Source organism: Anas platyrhynchos, chromosome 10 (genome assembly GCF_047663525.1).
Source record: "Anas platyrhynchos isolate ZD024472 breed Pekin duck chromosome 10, IASCAAS_PekinDuck_T2T, whole genome shotgun sequence".
Lineage (NCBI taxonomy): Eukaryota > Metazoa > Chordata > Aves > Anseriformes > Anatidae > Anas > Anas platyrhynchos.
In genome coordinates, this window is record NC_092596.1 from 13,989,354 (window position 1) to 14,006,372 (window position 17,019).

At 55.7% G+C, this 17,019-nt stretch overlaps 1 protein-coding gene across 2 annotated transcripts; it reads right to left on the reverse strand.

Moving 5' to 3' along the window:
• Nucleotides 1-3,692: 3,692 nt before the first annotated feature.
• Nucleotides 3,693-16,940, reverse strand: CNGA2 (cyclic nucleotide gated channel subunit alpha 2). 2 transcript variants are annotated; one of them, XM_072042820.1, is made up of 7 exons: nt 15,736-16,940; nt 14,759-14,914; nt 14,566-14,676; nt 14,184-14,354; nt 11,782-11,889; nt 11,243-11,349; nt 3,693-10,555 (listed from the first exon to the last, which is right to left on the reverse strand). In XM_072042820.1, the coding sequence occupies exons 1-7, from the start codon at nt 15,990-15,992 to the stop codon at nt 9,168-9,170; spliced, it is 2,298 nt and encodes a 765-aa protein (XP_071898921.1). In that variant the 5' UTR covers nt 15,993-16,940; the 3' UTR covers nt 3,693-9,167. The 2 variants fall into 2 exon arrangements, with proteins under 2 accessions (XP_071898921.1, XP_027320826.3); XM_027465025.3 differs by lacking the exon at nt 15,736-16,940 and having other exon boundaries at nt 14,759-15,715.
• Nucleotides 16,941-17,019: the final 79 nt, after the last annotated feature.

Here is a 17,019-nt window from a genome sequence, read left to right on the forward strand (position 1 = left end):
AACCAGGGGATGGAGGGCACACGGTATGGCAGGAGTACAGAACAGAGCTCGCTTAGCCTGGACGAAGCAAACTGGCAGTGATGCGATTTTTTTTTCCTCTATAAATACATCTGGAGGGTAAACATCAGGGAGGGGAAAAAAAGCTATTTAAGCTGAAGGACAATAGTGGCGCAAGAAAACATCCATATTAATGCTTAAAGGAGCAAAAGAGCAGGTTATGGAGAGAAGGAAAGGAGGGACAAACCGCCTGAAGTAAGGGCAGAGGGGATGCAGGCTGTGCCCACCGCATCCTGCCAGAGGGGGATGCCACCGAGCTGGGGTCCACACGGTGCCCACGGGACAAGGTTACATGGCAAGGCTAAATTAGGCAGTCTTTGGCACCAGGTGGGAAGAAGGAGGGGTGGCTGCTGTCCTGCTCCCCAGCAGAGTGTCTGATCCCTCCTGTCCCTATCCCCCCAGGCTTCCCAGACACACTGGCAGGCTCTGCAAAGAGCCAGGGGACCCCAGGGCCACGCAGGGACCCCAGGGTTTCACCCACCAGCACAGCAGCCCCAGCAGATCCCTCGCGCCCCGCTGCCTGCTTGGCTTAGAGCACGGAGCCGGGCATTGCTTCCTCACCCTGCTCCCAGGAGCGAGCCGGGATTTCCATAACTGTCAAAAACAAGCCTTTGTTATTAGCCCTGTGAATTATTTATCCTATCATAATTAATGCAGGGCTGTTAGCGACCGTGGCAAAGCTCCTCCGCTCGCCTGCCTGCAAACACCGCTCCACTTCTGCTTACCATTTCAGCATTAAATATGCATCAGGACTGATAAACGGCTCCAGATCACCGCGAGCCCACTGGACAAAGTGCCCTGAGCACAGACACCTCCCTGGGGAAGGGCCACACCGGGGGCATTTCCAGGCAGGGCAGGCTCACCCCCTCCACGCCCTCACCTCCATACAGAGACCCCTTCCAGCCCCACTGGGCTGCCCTGGGTGCACGAAGAGGGAGCTGGAGTTCAGTTCCCTTCAGTGGCTTCTTGGGGTTTAAACAAATGCCCAGAGAGAAGGAGGGAGATGGGGAGGGAGTGTATCACCTAATTAACGAGAGGAAATGAATAGCTGCTGTGGAGCTGCTGAGCTTTTTCGCTCCTCTGCCAGACCAGCCCTTAGGAAAAGAGATGAAGCAACGCCAGAGCACGAGGCTGCCTCAGACTCAGATGTTTCCCTTGGGTAGAGAGCCATGCTCAAAAAATACCTGGAGAGCAGGGTCCCATGTGGACAGGTATTACAGGATGCCTCCAGGACTCGCTGCCAAGCTCACTGGCCATTAGATTGGTGACAAATAACCAAATCCAGCCAATTCCAGGCTTAGTGCAGCAAATGAACCTGCCAGAGACCAGCACCTGAAGCCTTACTGCCCACCCACCAAACTCCCCTCCGACGAGCATCCCTCTGTCCTGCTGTGTCCTGCAGGACCCTCATGACCCGAGTGCCCCGTGCTGCTTGTTCTCTGCCTTCCTTCTGTCCCTGCTGGCTGTTTTGCAGCCCAGCTCCACGAGATCTCTCCGAGCAGCCTTTCAGGGGCACTCAGGACCATGGCAGCATCCCGGCGTGGAAAAGATCATTTCAGCAGGTGCGACGGGCTGGTGCTGAGATGGAGATCTGAAAGGGGGCTGCTGTGCTGCTCCTGTCCTGCCTCTCCGGGGGGTTAAAACAGGGAGAGAAAAAAGGAAGCATTAGCCGTGTATTGTGTGGGCTAATCCTGGCCCTAAGTGAAGTGCACTTAGAGTGACCCTTCTCAAAGCCTCGGCTCTCTCATCGATGTTTCTCTGATTCGAGGATCTTTCCGGCTGCAACATCTATTTCTCTGTCAACAGCCCTCGGTGCACCTCGCTTGCTATCTTTAGTCTCGCTTTATCGATCCCTCATTCCTATCTATCCATCTAATTCTTTTGTGCTTATTTCTGCCTGCCACTCCATTTACCGCAGTACACCTGTGCTGCTTTACCATGGGCAGCTCACCTCGGCTCCCGGGCAGGGGCTGGGAGCTGAGCAGCCCGCTGGACGCTCAGCTTTTTGTGGAGAAGAAACCCTCTTGGAAGACACCGCCGCATCCCCCTGGCTGTGCCCAGGCAGGGGATAAGCACAGATCAGGCAGCAGCAGTGTCGGACCCTCTGCCCTGCTGTGGCACGCCTTATCGGAGGAGATTAGTCAGAGCCTTGATCCTAATGCCGGCTCCGAATCCGAAAGGCAAGCCATGCCCTTGCAGATAAGGGCATCCTTGACAGCAGCAGCAGCTCTCAGCGCTGCCTGGATCGGGGCATAGCGGGGCACAGCAGGGAGCAGGGAGAGGTGGATGAAAGGGGAGAAGAAGGGCTGAGAGAAAGGGGAGGGTGGAGGTGTGCCCGCTGAGCTGCTCTTGTTTGATTCTCACCTTTCGCATCTGGAAAGGTGAACTGGGAAAAAGGGAGGCCAAGAAGAAAGCCCTGTCACTCACCCCGGCTCATTAAATCATTACCATCAATGCAGGCTGTGGTCCACGAGTGGAATGGGGGAAGGAGAAGGGTTTCAAGAAGATTCATGCCTCCAACAAAAACTGTCCCCACGCTGTAGCCCCAGCACCTCTGTGCACCGAGGGAGCAGCCCTGGGGTTTTCCAACGTCCCTGCAAACTGAGGTTTTGAGGGCTTCTTGAGCTGACCGAGTTGTTTTACATTCTGCTGTGGTCCTACAGGGACCATGGCTGGTTTATGGCTGCCAAAATCCAGGGCTTTAGGGGCAGGACAATTTAGGGACCCAAACACTCACCCACACTCCTGAGAGAAGAGCAGCAGAGAACGGGGGAGCAGGGCAGTCATTCAGCCTTAATTAGCCTCATCAAATATTCATCTGGTAATTTCCCTGAATTTACAAAGAAAATTAGCATCAACACAATTCATTGACTCTTGGAACATCCCACAGCACAAAGCCCGTCCCCTCCAAAAAGGGAGACCAGGCCGAGCACAGAGAACTTGGGCAACAGGAGGTGCAAGGCATTGGGATCTGCTCCAGGAAAGCCTCCAGAGATGCTGGGCCCATCCAGCAGATGGGGTTCCCCTCCCCTGCACCCCAGGTTTTTGGGGATGTGGGGCTGGGAGGGCACGGTGGCACGAGGAGAAACCAACAGCCAATGTCCCTCGCTGGAGCAAGAGGGAAGCTCAGCGGGTCGATGTGCAGCATCACAGCAGATTGTGTAGCTCACTGGAGATCCTGAAGGTCCTGGCCAGAGCTGGGTTTGGAGGCTGCAGCTGAGAGAAAAGGGTTTGCAACCCAGCACTGCTGGGAAATGCCAGCCCTGGGTTTTACAGCTCGGGATCAGAGCAATTTGGGATGACCACATTCCCAAATGCCACATAGAACTTCCCCTCAGAAACTCAGGATGCCAGATCCACCCAAGGTTTTACCAGGAAAAGGCTGGGAAAAAAAAAAAAAAGGATTGGGGAAGGGAAAAGGAATAAAAACCAAGCGGTTTGTGCAAACGGGTCCGTAAGCCTGAGCTCTCACAGAAAGCACTCGCTTTGCCCTTCGTGTCTGACAGAAAGCAATCAAGCCAAGGCCAGCTCGCAGGGAACCTTTGCCATTGCTTTGCAGTAGAGAGATTTCCATAAACCGCTGGTCGGTTTGTTTTTTGGTGCTTTTTTTTTTTATTCTCCCATGAGACATTTTCCCTCAATTTGTCTTTCATAAAAGGTCACTTTTAAAGACAGCAGCCCACTGGCGCCCATCACTCAGAGGCTCTGACAAGCCAAAGGAACTGTCAGACCACATTTTGCCTCCCAGCTACGTTCAAGGTTTTGCATTCAATGTGTTTTTTTATTATTCTCCTAATGGAGTTTCCCCTCCAAGGCCACTGCACTACCTAAGAGCATCAGCACCAGGCAGGACTTCACACAGTTGAAGCCTTACAATTAAATTTATTCCCAGGGAGAAGCTACAGGAGCAGTGGGAAACCTCAAGGCAGGCACCCTCCAGGTAGCAGGACAGAGATGCTCAGGAGAGCATCCAGGCAGCGGTGAGGTTTGCAGGGACCACACTGAATAGGAAGATTTCTGGCATCCCACGTGTAGGCAGGGCAGAGATTTGGGAAATGGTCGGACTCTGGAAGCCTTTTCTGGAGGAGGGAAGGTCTCTGGGTCCCTGCTGGCTGGGGACACGGTCTCCATGTCCCTGTTACGTGTCACTTTATGTGCAGGGTCCTCCTCCATTGGTGGCACGGGGACACCTGCCTGGGACAGCCATCAGCTGGGGAGCAGAGACCGGGGAGGAGGGAGAAGGGATACTGCTGCAAGGCAGGGTAAGAGGATAGCAGTCATGCCAGATCCGTGCTCCAGGTGGCTGAGCCACGTCCCTACTGCTGCCCTGATCAGAGGCAGGCTTTAAAAGTCTGCTAGGGATGAGCCTGCCCACGGAGAAGCACCTCTGTCCCCATGCAGACAGCAGCAGTGCCACTGGTTCAGATCAGCTCCTGCGAGCTTTACACCACGCTGAGCCCCTGGAGCAGCAGGGCCCTTTGGTCCCGTACACAGCGATCAGCAGGGTCCCTTTTTGGGGTGGAGGATTGGTCCCATACACAGCGAACAGCAGGATCCTTTTTTGGGGCAGAGAACATCCCCTGTGGCTGCTGGGGCTTCCCACCTGCATACAGCACAGCTCCAGCTGCAGCATTATCCCAGCTCTGAGCAGGGCTGGAAGGATGCTGCAGGGCCAGGAACAGGCTCCCCCAGCTCCTCTGCCATCCCCCAGCCCTTCCTGCCACCCCCAGCCCCTGTCCCCAGCCCTTGGCAGCCCCCCGACCCCCCCGGGGCAAGCAGCAGCGCCTGCCCACAGCCCGCCCCGGGGAACCGTTCACCACAACATGCTGGCTTTTAATTTGCTTACCCAAGCAATAAGGCGGAAATGAGGAATGGCAGCTAATTAAAAGTATCGATTCATGTGGCATTCAAAGCTACCCGAGAGGGCCAGGAGGGATGAGGAGCCCGCGAGCAGGAGAGGGGACGAGAGGGCTGCAGTGCCCCTGCGCCTGTTTGCCATGGGGAACGCTCTCGTCCTCCAGCCATCCTGCTCTGGGAGGCAACTCTCCAAAACACCAGGTCTTTTCTTTGCCAGAGAAGCCCCCAGATTGCCATTACATCAGCTCCGTACCAACACTCACCAAGCTCAGCGTGCCCTGTGGATTTATTTTTTTAAGCTCCCGGCCCCTCTAATCCCATGTACCGAGCAGATGCCTCACCGAGCAGGGCACCCACCTGCAGCACCACCACCCGAGGACTCAGGAGGGTGATCCTGCAGGCAAGGACTTCTTGGAGATGCTCTAACAGCTCCTCTGAGGAGTGCTGGAGCTCCTCCAAAACTTCCCACCTTGGGAACCTTCTTTTCCCTGCCAGCAGCATGCGGTGGGCTGAGGGGAGGAGTGTGTCGGGGAGGCATCCCGGGGCTTTCCCTCCGCTGGGTGCCTTCACCTCCTGCTCACCCTGAGCTGCTGTCATGGCAACACAGACTCCAATTCAGGGAGAAATGAGGAGGAATGGGTACTTCTGCTTGTTTAACCGAGGAGGCGGCAGCACCCAGGTGTTTGAGCAGGGAAGGAGCAGGGGAGAAAGCACAAGAAAGGGCAGACCCATCCTCAGTGAATCAAGACTCACCCAAACATCTCAGGAAGTTTTCTCTATTTCAAAGCCTGCAGACACCCACCAGGGGCTGCAAACACCCATCAGGGGGCTGCAAACACTGCCCAGCACCACCGGACACCCTTGGGCAGAGCTCGCAGCTTCAGGAGACTCCAGTTCAGCTGAGCCCCTAGCAGACACAGCTCTTCTTGAGCAGCCTGAGAAAGGCAAAAAGCAGGTGGACAAGAGGCAGGAGTCATCGCTGCTTTGTCCTGCCAAGATGGCTCCATTTCCCTCAGCTCTGCAATGTGTCCTTACATTTCCCAGAGGCCCACAAGAGAGCTTTTTCTGGGTATCATCCAGTGATGATTGCTTTCCTAGAAATGGTGCTCAGAGAGGAGGAGGGAAGCCCAGTGCCACACAGAGCACTTACGGCTGATTCACCCAAAAATCCCAGTCCTTTTCCTGCATCTCTGGTAGAGGCAGGCTAGGGCTGAGGAGACACCTTCCTTTGGGAGCAGGTTTGCAGAAAAGTGCAGCAGAAGGCAGGGGGCTCCCCGGGCTCGATGGCACTGGAAGGGGTGGCTGCCTGGTGAGACACCCCCAAATCTCTCAGTCTGCCTTCTCTGGAGGCAAAACTGCAAAACTGGCTCCATATTTGATGTCTCCCACCCACAGCACACAGCTGAGAACGAGCCTCCATTGTACCGGGGATTATTTTTTGCAATGAGAAATCTAGAAAAAAAATGTGTATGGATAATATAAAGCCAAAGCAGCTTAATGCACCACGGTGCAGGGGCAAACCTCTGCGGGGCGCTGAGCAGACCCTCGCACCCTCAGCTTGTCCCCCCCGCTGCCAGCCCCCAGGAGCAGCTTTTGGCAGCTCCTGTTCCCCATCTCTCGGGGAGCCTTACGCAGCAGAGGCTCGTCCTGAAGCCACCTGTAAAATGGGCAGCCCCAAAGCTGCATCTGCCGTGCCCCGTGTCCACTGGGCTGGGAATTCAGGCAGCCCAGAAGCGCAGCTGTGCCATTGTCTGCTTCTCGCCAGCATCTGCCTGTCCTGCTCACTGGAAAAATCATGGAGCTGCTGCTAATTTCATTAGCAGGCCCATCAAGCGGTTCATCAATCTATGATTTCCTGGCTTGCCGCCACGAGGAAAACAAGCGGGATCTGCTCTGCATTTGCAAAGCCATCCTCTGGGGTAATTGGTCTGAAGGCTTCGAGTTTCCCGAGTGGATTATTACCTCGGATTAAACCTGGGGAAGGAAGAGGTTTTTTGCCCTGTATTTATTTTTTCTCTCCCCTCCTATCCCCCAGAAGAAGCCGGGATATCCCCCGAGCTGCCAGCAGCTCCCCAAGCCGGGGGGGGGCAGGAGCTGGGTACCCAGCCGGGGCTGGCTGCACCCTCAACCCCCGCAGCAGAGGAGCAAAACCCTGGGATTTTGTGCCCAAAGCCGGTGGCAGGGCAATGCCCGGGAGCTGCAGCCGGTTCCGCGGTTCACAGCTCCCTCTCCCGGCCCCGTGCTGGCATCCTCGGGCTGCAGCCCGCGGCCGCAGCGAGCAGCCGGGATGCCGGTGTCAAGAAAGGGAAAAGGCAGAGCAGCAGCCGGTTCGTCCCCCAACCCGCCTGGGTAGCAGCTAAACGGAAAAGCCTGACATTTCGGTGACGGGCAGCAAAGGAGTTTTGATCTCACTCCACCTTCCAGTGCTGGGAATTTAACCTTCCCTCACCCAGTGGTCCCAAAAAGCAAGGGTGTTTCATTTTAAACAGAAAAGCCTCACCCATAACGAAGAAAGGCAGTCTCATTTTGAGGGAAAAGAAAGGACAAAGCAAACCCTCTCGGTTTTCTACCATCAGCCTTTCTGGGTTGATGTGCTCCCACCGCATTATCTTAGAAAACTACCAGCTGAGTTTGGCCCAGAGCACGAATTTCCCCCAAAATTCCCTTCTCCATTGGACTTCCTCCTCCTTGTAAACCATCCCACCCCACGGACCCAGTGGGCAGGAGCAGGAGGTCCCAGAGGTGTGCATGCAGTCACGGTGGGCAAGCAGGGAGGTTGCATCCCCCGGTCCCAGCACCTGCACAGCCCCCCTTAGGGGCACAGGTAGTATTAGTGCTTAGGATGCTGTGCAAGGGGGCTGGCAGGGATTTGGTGGCCCTTCCTTCACTGCACTCTTGCCCACGGGGCTTTGCCTGGCAGAGCTTTGCCAGTGGCTGTGCTGGTGCCAGGATTTCGCCCTTGCAGGCACATCCCCGTGACTCTGCCGTTCATTTCTCCTACAGTCAGCAACTGGCCTGCAAGGCCCCAAAACTCCCACCGAGTTCAAGAAAACCTCCTGCCTAAGAAAATAAATGTGTTCTGCGCTCTTTCCGAGCTACTGACGGTAAAGCAAATACGGGCACAGTTGGGTCCCATCACTGCTTTGTTCCTAAAGAACGAGTCAGTTCAGCCAAAGCCTTCCTGGCACATCTAGCCATCATTAGAGAGATGAGAGAGACAGTTACTGTCGTCCTTCTGCACTTGGCGTAACAGACATCGTCGTTCAGCACGGAGAGGTCTCTACCTCCATATTGTACTTGTCGTCTGAGCCCTCCGCAGTCCAGAAGGAAATCACTCTACCTCTGCAGCAGGAGGGCTCAGGAATGCTGTCCCCCAGGATAGTGTGGTGCAGGGTACCCAGCTGCTCGTGCCGGGGCAGTTTGACAGCTGGAGCACTGAATATAGCAGAAGGGAGAAGAGTGGTGGGCAGGAGAGCAGCTGCCGGCCCTTCCAGCTGGATATCCAGCCTCGGAGTAGGAGGTGAAGCTGACCTATGGAGTCACAGTGACCCAGACAGGCTTCCTCATTTGCAGACATCAGAGGCACAGATCGGGCTTTCTTAGCTGAGTTTGGGTATCCTGCGGGTACGGAGTCACTCCGTGCAGACCAGGTGTCTGCAGGCACTCTGTGGAGACGCTGTATTTACACGAAGTGAGTTATAAAAGCCAGACCTAAAATGCCTTTGTAAATATTTGGCCTGTGGTTTGGTCTCTCTCAGTGGGGTGTTTTGTTATCTGCAAGGAATGCAGCAGCTAGGCCGCCTCCCCTGCCCTGGTGCACATAAGTGGGTGGCACGTGGCAGGTTGTGTGTGCACTGAGACTCTGACCTCCCTGAGACACAGGGGAGGGCAGCACATCCAGGTACCCCTCCAGCGAGGGTCATGTCCCACCTCCTGGTAAGGCAAGTGGTAACAGGGAAATGAGTCAGGCAGAGACCTTTTGCTAAGCTGGGAGGAAGCCCAAGGTCTCGCATGGAGGTGATGAGAACAGAGACAGGCCTGAGGAGGAGCTAGGACAGACACCTGATTCAGAGCCACCTTCCAAGCTGCCACTGAGGCAGTGGCAGCAGCAGCGCTAAGGACCTGAGAGAAGTCCAGGCAAGGCAGCCAAAGGCGCTGCCATATGAAATAACATCTCACACGGGGCAAGACATCACCTAGCTGGCCTCTGCGCCCCCGCACTGCATCCCACCAGGTGTGGCTTCTTCCTTAGCCTAAGGCAGACTGTCTGAGCTATCCGAGAAGAAGTCCTCCAGATCCTGCTGCCTCAGCTGGGACTCCAGAACAGTGATGCGTTGCTTGAGCTTCATCTGGGCATCATTGTACTCTGTCAGAAGGCGGCCGAAGCGGGTGTGAAGCGTGTCCAGGTTCAAGGCCAGCCTGTCCAGCTTCTCTTCCACGCTCTTCCCTTCCATGCTTGCCTCTGCAGCTGACTCGTCCAGCAGCCCTTCCTTGGTCAGGATCTCCCGGCCCCGCTCCTCCAAGACCTTTTTGGCATCAGGATACTCTGTGACTGCTTCCATCAGGTCTTCCTTTGACAGGCAGAAAAGATCAGAGTAGCCCAAGCTACGGATGTTGGCCGTGCGCCTGTTGCCCATTTTGCTCCCTTTAATGTTGAGGATGCTGATCTCGCCAAAGCAGCCTCCCGCAGTGAGCAAAGCATATTGTGTTGTGCCATCATCCGCCACCACAGCCAGCTTCCCCTCCTTGATGATGTACATCTCTTTCCCGATATCTCCTTTACGGCAAATGTAATCCCCTGGGCTGAACACCTGAGGGCGAAGCTTCAGCACCAGCTCCACCAGTAGACCTGCCTCACAGTCCTGGAAAATCCTCACCTTCTTCAGCGTCTCCAGGTGAACGTTGATGGCAATCTCTGCTCTTAACTTATCAGGGAGATTCTTGAGGACTTCCCGTTCGTCCACCGCCTTCTTGTTTGTCCACAGGTAGTCAAACCACTTGATGACTTTAGTTTCCATGTCTTTGCTCACCTTGCGGAACTGCATGTAGTGTTTAATGGCATCAATTTTTGCCTGGAACTCTGCCCTGGTGGCGTTCATATTGGATATCATGGAGCCCACGTTCCCCACAATGGTGGCGAAGATGAGGACACCGATGAGGAAGTCAAAGATCACAAAGAGGTATTCTTCATCACGCACAGGCGGCGGGGTCTCTCCGATGGTAGTCAAAGTCAACGTAGACCAGTAGAGACAGTAGACGTACTCCCGGGTGAGATACCCATATTCAGGGTCTGTGACATTGGGATAGACCCAGCTGTCCTCCCCAAAGCCTATGGCCTTGGAGATGGCATAATAAATGCAGGCATTCCAGTGGATGATGACCAGGATGTAAAGAACCAAGTTGCTGATGCGGAAGATGTTGGGGTAGCTGGTTCTGGTCTCCGTCCTGTCAAAGAACTCAAACATGCGGGAGAAGTGCAGCAGCCTGTTGAATCGCAGTTCAGGACGATGCAACCCCACAGCAAAGTAGGCCAGGTCTGTGGGCAGGATGGAGAGAACATCCAGCTTGAACTGTAAGGTGTGGATGTAGTTATCCCGTAACTTCTTCAGGTCCTTAACCAGGAGGCCCTGTTCCAAGAAGCCTAACAGAGAAGCAAATAATAGAATGTTCTTGGCTTATGTTCAACTCTTCTACTGGCTTTGTAAGTGCTTCTGATAAATATTTCAGAATATGCCATGCATATTTGTGCATATACACAGTTATCCAAACATTACCAGTTGCACCTGATCTACTCTGTTTACAAGCTTTTGCTGTCACGCAAGCTCCTCATCTGGCAAAAGCCATGCAAAGCTATCACTTAAGGATTTACTCTGTTGCCATGAAGTAATAGGGACACAAAGGTTTCCTTTCTCCGGTCGTGAATTACCGCTGTTCTGGACAGAAAGCACAGCCACCTGCCCCATTCCGAGAACATTAAATTCTACCATTTTTCCATGTAGATAATTCATTAGCTGAACTTGTGCAAAATCAGAGATACAGACCTTCAACTATGCCCGAATACTAATAGTAATGTGGGTAATTTTGTACAATTATTCAAAGGTGAAGTTGAAAGCTAGGATGATTAATCTTTCATTCTCAAACTTACTCCATTTCTCAGATCTCTTAATTAGATTATTTCTCTGGAGACTGCTTCATACAAGCGAGAGCCAAGGTAGACAAAACCCTCCTTCTAATGGAGCTGCAGATTAGGTCCCTCCCTTGCAGTTCACCTCCACCTTTAGGGCATCAAAGCAAAGCAATCGCAGGCCAGGAGGCTGCTGCTGCTTACCTGTGCGCAGGCGGATCACTACATCCCCTATGTAGATGCAGTCTGAGACGTAGTCCAACACCAGCCAGAGGACAACGTAGGTCTTCTGTAGGTCACTGAAGCAAGCCCTGGACGAGGACCATACAATGGGGCAGTGAGACCAGTAAGTCCCTGTTACAGCTGAATATAGGCTGATTCTGGGGCTTGTAACTCTGCAACAGAGCTTGGCCACTTGCCCCTCTACTCAGAGAAGTTAAAACCATCTCCTCTGAAGAATCTGCCATGCCTTGACCTGCATAAAGCAATGTCTTGATACCACATCCCAAAAGCTCTGCAAGCAACTTCACCCCGAGCTGACAGTCCTTTCCAGCCAGGGCCAGATGAGGGGTGCTCTGCGTTTACACACCACAGCCACTGTGAGATGAAGGCCCCTTTCTTTAGGCACCCCCAGGCCCTCTCCCCCCTCACCAGCACCAGTTGTCTGATCCTTGCTTGAGCCACAACAGGCAGGTGAACATGAGGATCAGAGGAGACAGGAACCCTACAACCTCCGAGCTCACCTGGCCACCAGCAAGCACCAGTTATAGAGGACAGGAACGGCAATGACAGCCAGCCAGCGGTAATACCAGTCCCCCGCAGGGTCCACCACAAAGATCTGCCATTTCTTCCTGGAAGCAGAGAGAAGGCAGAGCAGGCAATGTGTGAATAAAGGGCTAAACATAGAAAACAGGTGTGGAAGGAACCATCTGAGTCATCTCCTTCATCCTTTGCACTAGACTGGATCAAACGTAGCTGCAGCTCGAGTGTAGTCTGTAAGCTAAAACCAATCCCAGGAGTGCTGAGCAAAAACGTCCGGCACTGTTTATGTTCCTTTATCCCCAAAACAAAGCTTATTAACGTACCAGAAGAGAAACTGTAGCGTGGCAAGACAAAGCAGCTGGCCTACATGCACCTCAGAGGCAGAGCCAGACAGATGTATGAAAGAGGCTGACCAGAAAACTTCTTGTTAGATGGCATCGCCTCTCCCAAATGAGGCATGGATTGGTGCCAGACAGATCTGAGAGAAGAAGATTAATTAGAGCAGGAAGGAAAACATGCTGCAGATCAGCAGGAGCACCAGGAGGGGCTGCCCAAGCCCCAGAGCGGTGGCCGGTGTCACAGGGCTGCCATCGCCACACTGCCTGCCTGCAGTCAGTGCTCAGTCCGGGGTCCAGCCTTTGAACTGCTCCCAAGCATTTGATCCTGCTCGTCTTGGGGCTCTGAGATAAGCAGCCTGTGCTCCCATGGCCAGATCTCACCGGAGGAGCAGGGGAACGGCAACTCTGCAGCTTGGCTGATAGGCACGGCTGCTGCCACCTGCCAGGGCAAAACGCCTTCTCCCTTCCCATCCTCCCCTCACTCCCAGCTTTTGAACACGTAAAACTCCCTCCAGCGCTAGGAAGAACAGCCCACTTGCCAACACATTCCCTGCGCTCACCTCACCACTTCCAACAGCTTCAAAAGAAAAACCTCTGCCTTGAAGCCTCCCTCCCCAGCAGCACCCAGGCTGCCCGCAGCGTGGGGACCGGTGCTCGGAGCAGAGCCAGCGGCGCTCCTTCACATACACCCTGGGCACGGCCACAGACAAGCAGGTGGCTCAACCTTCCCATTGCAAGTGGGGAGAAAATGACAGCGTTTTGCTCAGATAAGGGTTGATGTTTTTTGAGACAGGGACACCTTGCTCGCTGGGACGTACAGCACCTGCCACCAGGCAGTACTGTTGTAACGCCGCATCACAGGCACTAATAACCTCAGTAACAGCCTTAGTCAGGTTGGTAGTTTCAGCTTTAAATCACCAGTGCTGGAGTCACTGACATTATGCCGATGCATGCTCTGGCCACAGGGCCAGGGCTGGAAAACCCTAGACTAGCTCAGCACTAGCCCAGAAAGGGGGAAAACTGCCCTGAAGGCTCTGTGCCCCCTCTGCAGCCCTGGGAGCTCCCCATGCCATGATCAGCAGCTCCATGCTCAGAATTACCAGACCTGGGACTGGGAAAGCAGCAGAAGTTGCCACCATCTCCCCAGGAGCTCATCCCAGTGAGCCACGGTGTTCTCCTTTCTCAAGTTTGCAGGGCAGCACCGAATAACACAACCCCCAGTGCAGGGATCTTCATTCCTCCCATCCCTTAGATGAAGCCAGGCTGGCATTTACTGGCTGTAAGGCGACAGCACTTGGCTCTGCTCTTGCTTCCCCTGCAGACGCATCCTCAGCTCAGACAGCACAGCTCCTCGCGAGGAGCCCACCGGCAGGGAGCTGCCCTCTGATGGCACACTCAGTGCCTCTCCCATAATTAACAAGCTCCCCTTAACCCCGCAGGGCAGAGCACTTTTTTGTCCACGACTAGTAAAAACCCAGATACAAGGCTCAGATATTTTCCTCCTATAGAAAACAATCATTTCTTGGTGTTTTAATTACCATGTGTAATGGTAGGGTCCAGGCGAGTCCGTGAGCTCTGCCCTTTAATTAGCCAGCAGAAGAAAAGCCAGGTTATTGCTTTTCACCGGGAGCGGGAGCCGAGGAGATGAAAGGGCTGGATTTGAAAGGGCCTTTTCAGAAAGCTGCCGTCACAGTGTCTGCCCTTGGAGGTGGAGGAAACAGGCAGCAAACGCACTGCCTTCATCTCCCTTCCTCCTGAGAGGATGAATGAGGCTGGAGAAGCCCACAGGTTTGTGCTCGCTGGGGTCTCCTGGGGGGCGACCCCACTTTCCTCAGTTTCTCCCCAGCTCCACGTGTGCACAGGCTGCAGGTACCCCTTTTTAGGGACCCAGGGCTGGGTTCAAACACCAGCCTTGGTGCTGAATTGCTCCAAGGTCAGGCAGGGCAGGGGGGACCCTTCCCACGGCTGCTGCCCTACCTGCCCCATTTACCACCACTGCTGGGAGACCCCAAGCACCACGCACGGTCGCAGGGAAAGAAGCCTACTTTTTGCTTTTCTCCTCAGTCTCCTCATCCTCTGGATCACTGCCGGCGTCTGCAGCCACCATCTGGAGCTCCGGGCCCTGGAAGCGCTCGAGGAAGGGGTCAGGCCTCTGCTGCTCCTCGTGCAAGCTCTTGCTGGCCCAGTCCCTCAGCACCAGCACCAGCCGGACTATCCTGGGCAGGGAGACAGGCAGAATCAGGTGCAGCCCTAAAGTCCTACTCAGCAGGAGGGGATCCCGACCCCACACACCCCCAGCATGTCAAAGCCAGGCACAAAAGGCCCAGGCTCAGCCAAGAGCCCAGGCAGCAGCTCGCCAGCTTCCTCCCCATGCTCTGGGAGCCATCCCCACACCCAGGCACCCAGCCCAGCCGCACACACGGGTACCTGGCCAGAGCTCGCCTGCCTTGGAAAAGGGGGGCAGCCGGCTGCTCGCCCCCAGCCACGGGAGCCCCTCTTTGCAGCTCCGAGGAGGCCTCATCCTGGGTGGAGCAGGTCCTGTGGTGTGGAGAAGGGGGGTCACGGCCATGCACACCCCGAGCTGGCCCTGCCAGCACCACCCTGCTGTGTCCATCCTGACCTGGTGGTGCTGAGCTCTGTCCCCTCCTCGTCGGGCCCTGCAGGGGCTGGGGCGGGCGGGCAGGGGCTGAGGGCGGCCGGGGAACGGTGCAGGCCATTGCTCTTGGCTGTCATCCTCCCCGCGAGGAGACCACGGGCACACGCCTGCGCCGGGGACCTGGAAGAGCAGAGAGCAGCCAGGAGTGCAGGGAGCAGGACATGATGGTGGTGAACAGCAGCCTGAGGTCCCAGCTCTGCCTGTGGCCCCTGTAAGGTGCTGTCCCCATCCCCAGGGATGCTCGGTCATGGCCAGGACAACAGCACCCACAGCGAGTACCAGCACTGCTCCCACTGCCTGCCCCACGGCGAGGACAGGGGGGTGAGCAGGGAGGGAAGGACCAGGCAGCCCCCATGGGGAGATGTCAGGCAGCAGCACAAGGCAGCCTTCCTCATGGCCAGCACCCATCCCTGCGCTGGAAATTAAGGTTTGCTCTTTAAAAAAAATAATGTCAACAATAATAAACCACCTGGCTGAGGTTCCTGCTGGCAAGTGCTACCGTCTGGTTTCAGAGAGCATCAGAGGAACTCAGCGTTTACACGCAGAGGCTGCTGTGGAGCTGTGAAGTCTGGGAGCTGATTTCTCTAAGAAGTGTGAGATGCCCTGCGGGCTCGTCTGGCCCCAGCACCCCTCGCACCCGCCGCCTGACACCCGCTCAGTTCACAGACGTGCACATATGGAAAGTCCCAGCCCTGCCTCGGGGAAGAAGAAGATAAAATTCCCCCCAGCTAGCCCTCCGTGCCCCGCAGTGGGGTGACCCCCACATGGTGTGCCCACGGGTGATGCTCTGTGTGGGTGCAGGCAACGCCTTGCACACCCCAGCCCACGTCCCCGCTGCACTGAGACAGTGCTGGGAACCCCCAACACGGAGCTCCCTGCAGCCCAAGCCACCTCCCCAGGGTGGCAGAGCCACCACCAAGCCCCCACCGCCGTCCACTTACGAGCCTGGTGTCCTCTGAGGCTTCGCTGCCACCTCGTGTGGGCTAGCAAGGGATGGGGAGCATCCTCCTCCAGCAGCCTCCTGAGCTGTCCCCAGTGCCACCCCTGCTCCTGCCCTTCTCCCCGGCCCAAGCAAGGGACCCGGCAGCAGAATGTCCCCGCGGTGCCCGGGGAAGGTGACAGCGTGTGCGCGTCTCCTCGCTACGGCACGCACCCGGCCCCTCAGCTCCCTCGATGCCCCGAGCAGCTCGCTGCACATCAGAGGAGTTGGTTGCAGCGGCTGCGAGCCCAGGGATGAAAGGGGAGGAGGGACACGCGCTGCTCAGGGCTGCTCCGCTTCCCTGCACGTCCCCTTCGCCCCCGCCACCCCTCCTTCCCTCCATCCCGCTACCTCTTGTCGTGCTCAGGGAGCAGGGGTCACGTTTGCTGCTCAGGAGTGCTGGAGAAGAGAGCTGCAGAGTTTGATAACAATCATGAAGCGTGCCTTTCACCAGTCTCTGTTTTCTTAGGTTGTCCACAAAGCCATTTTGATAACCAGGCGGCAGAAAATTTGCATCCCCGAAGCCATAAAGGAGATAATTTTTACCCTCTTCCACCTGCATCCAGCCATAGGCATGGGATTTGTGCACCCCGGGCAGGGCTGATCTGAAAGCACCAGCAGCTGGAGTCCCTTCACTACTAAAAGTTTACCTTCGCTTCCTTCAAAGCCTTAATTTCCACCTCTTCTGATCTCACTGCCTCCTGGCAGCAGGGAGCCTGAAGAGACAGGGAACTTCTGCAGCCTCGGTCGGGGCTGCAGGCAGCGTTGGGCAGGAGGGACACATCTTGCTTTTGTCCCCGTGCCACAGATCCGGGCAGTGGCAGCAGCACATCCCTCTTCCCATCTCTCTTTTTGCTCCCTACCTGCAACCACCTCCAAAAACAACACAGAAACTCCGGGAGCCACTCTGCTTCTGCCCCTTTGGTGCACGCCACGCACCTCCCTCAGGTGCTGCGTTGCACATGATGCTTCTTTTTGTACACACATTGTTGTGGCAGCCACCCGAGGGGGCACCCAGCCCTGCCACATCTGCTCTCCCTGGAGAGAGAGGATATAAATAAAGGCATCACCCCTGGGCAGGGCTGCAGGTGGGCAGCAGGGAGCTGCTTTGCAGCTCCGGATCCCCAGCTCGCCCTCCTTCCAGCCCCAAAAGAGCTGTTCCTGGGCTGCCCAGCTGGTGAGGTGTGATTAAAGAAGCTCGCGTGGCGCAGACAGCCGGCACCAGGTCAGAGTCCTGCTGGCGAGG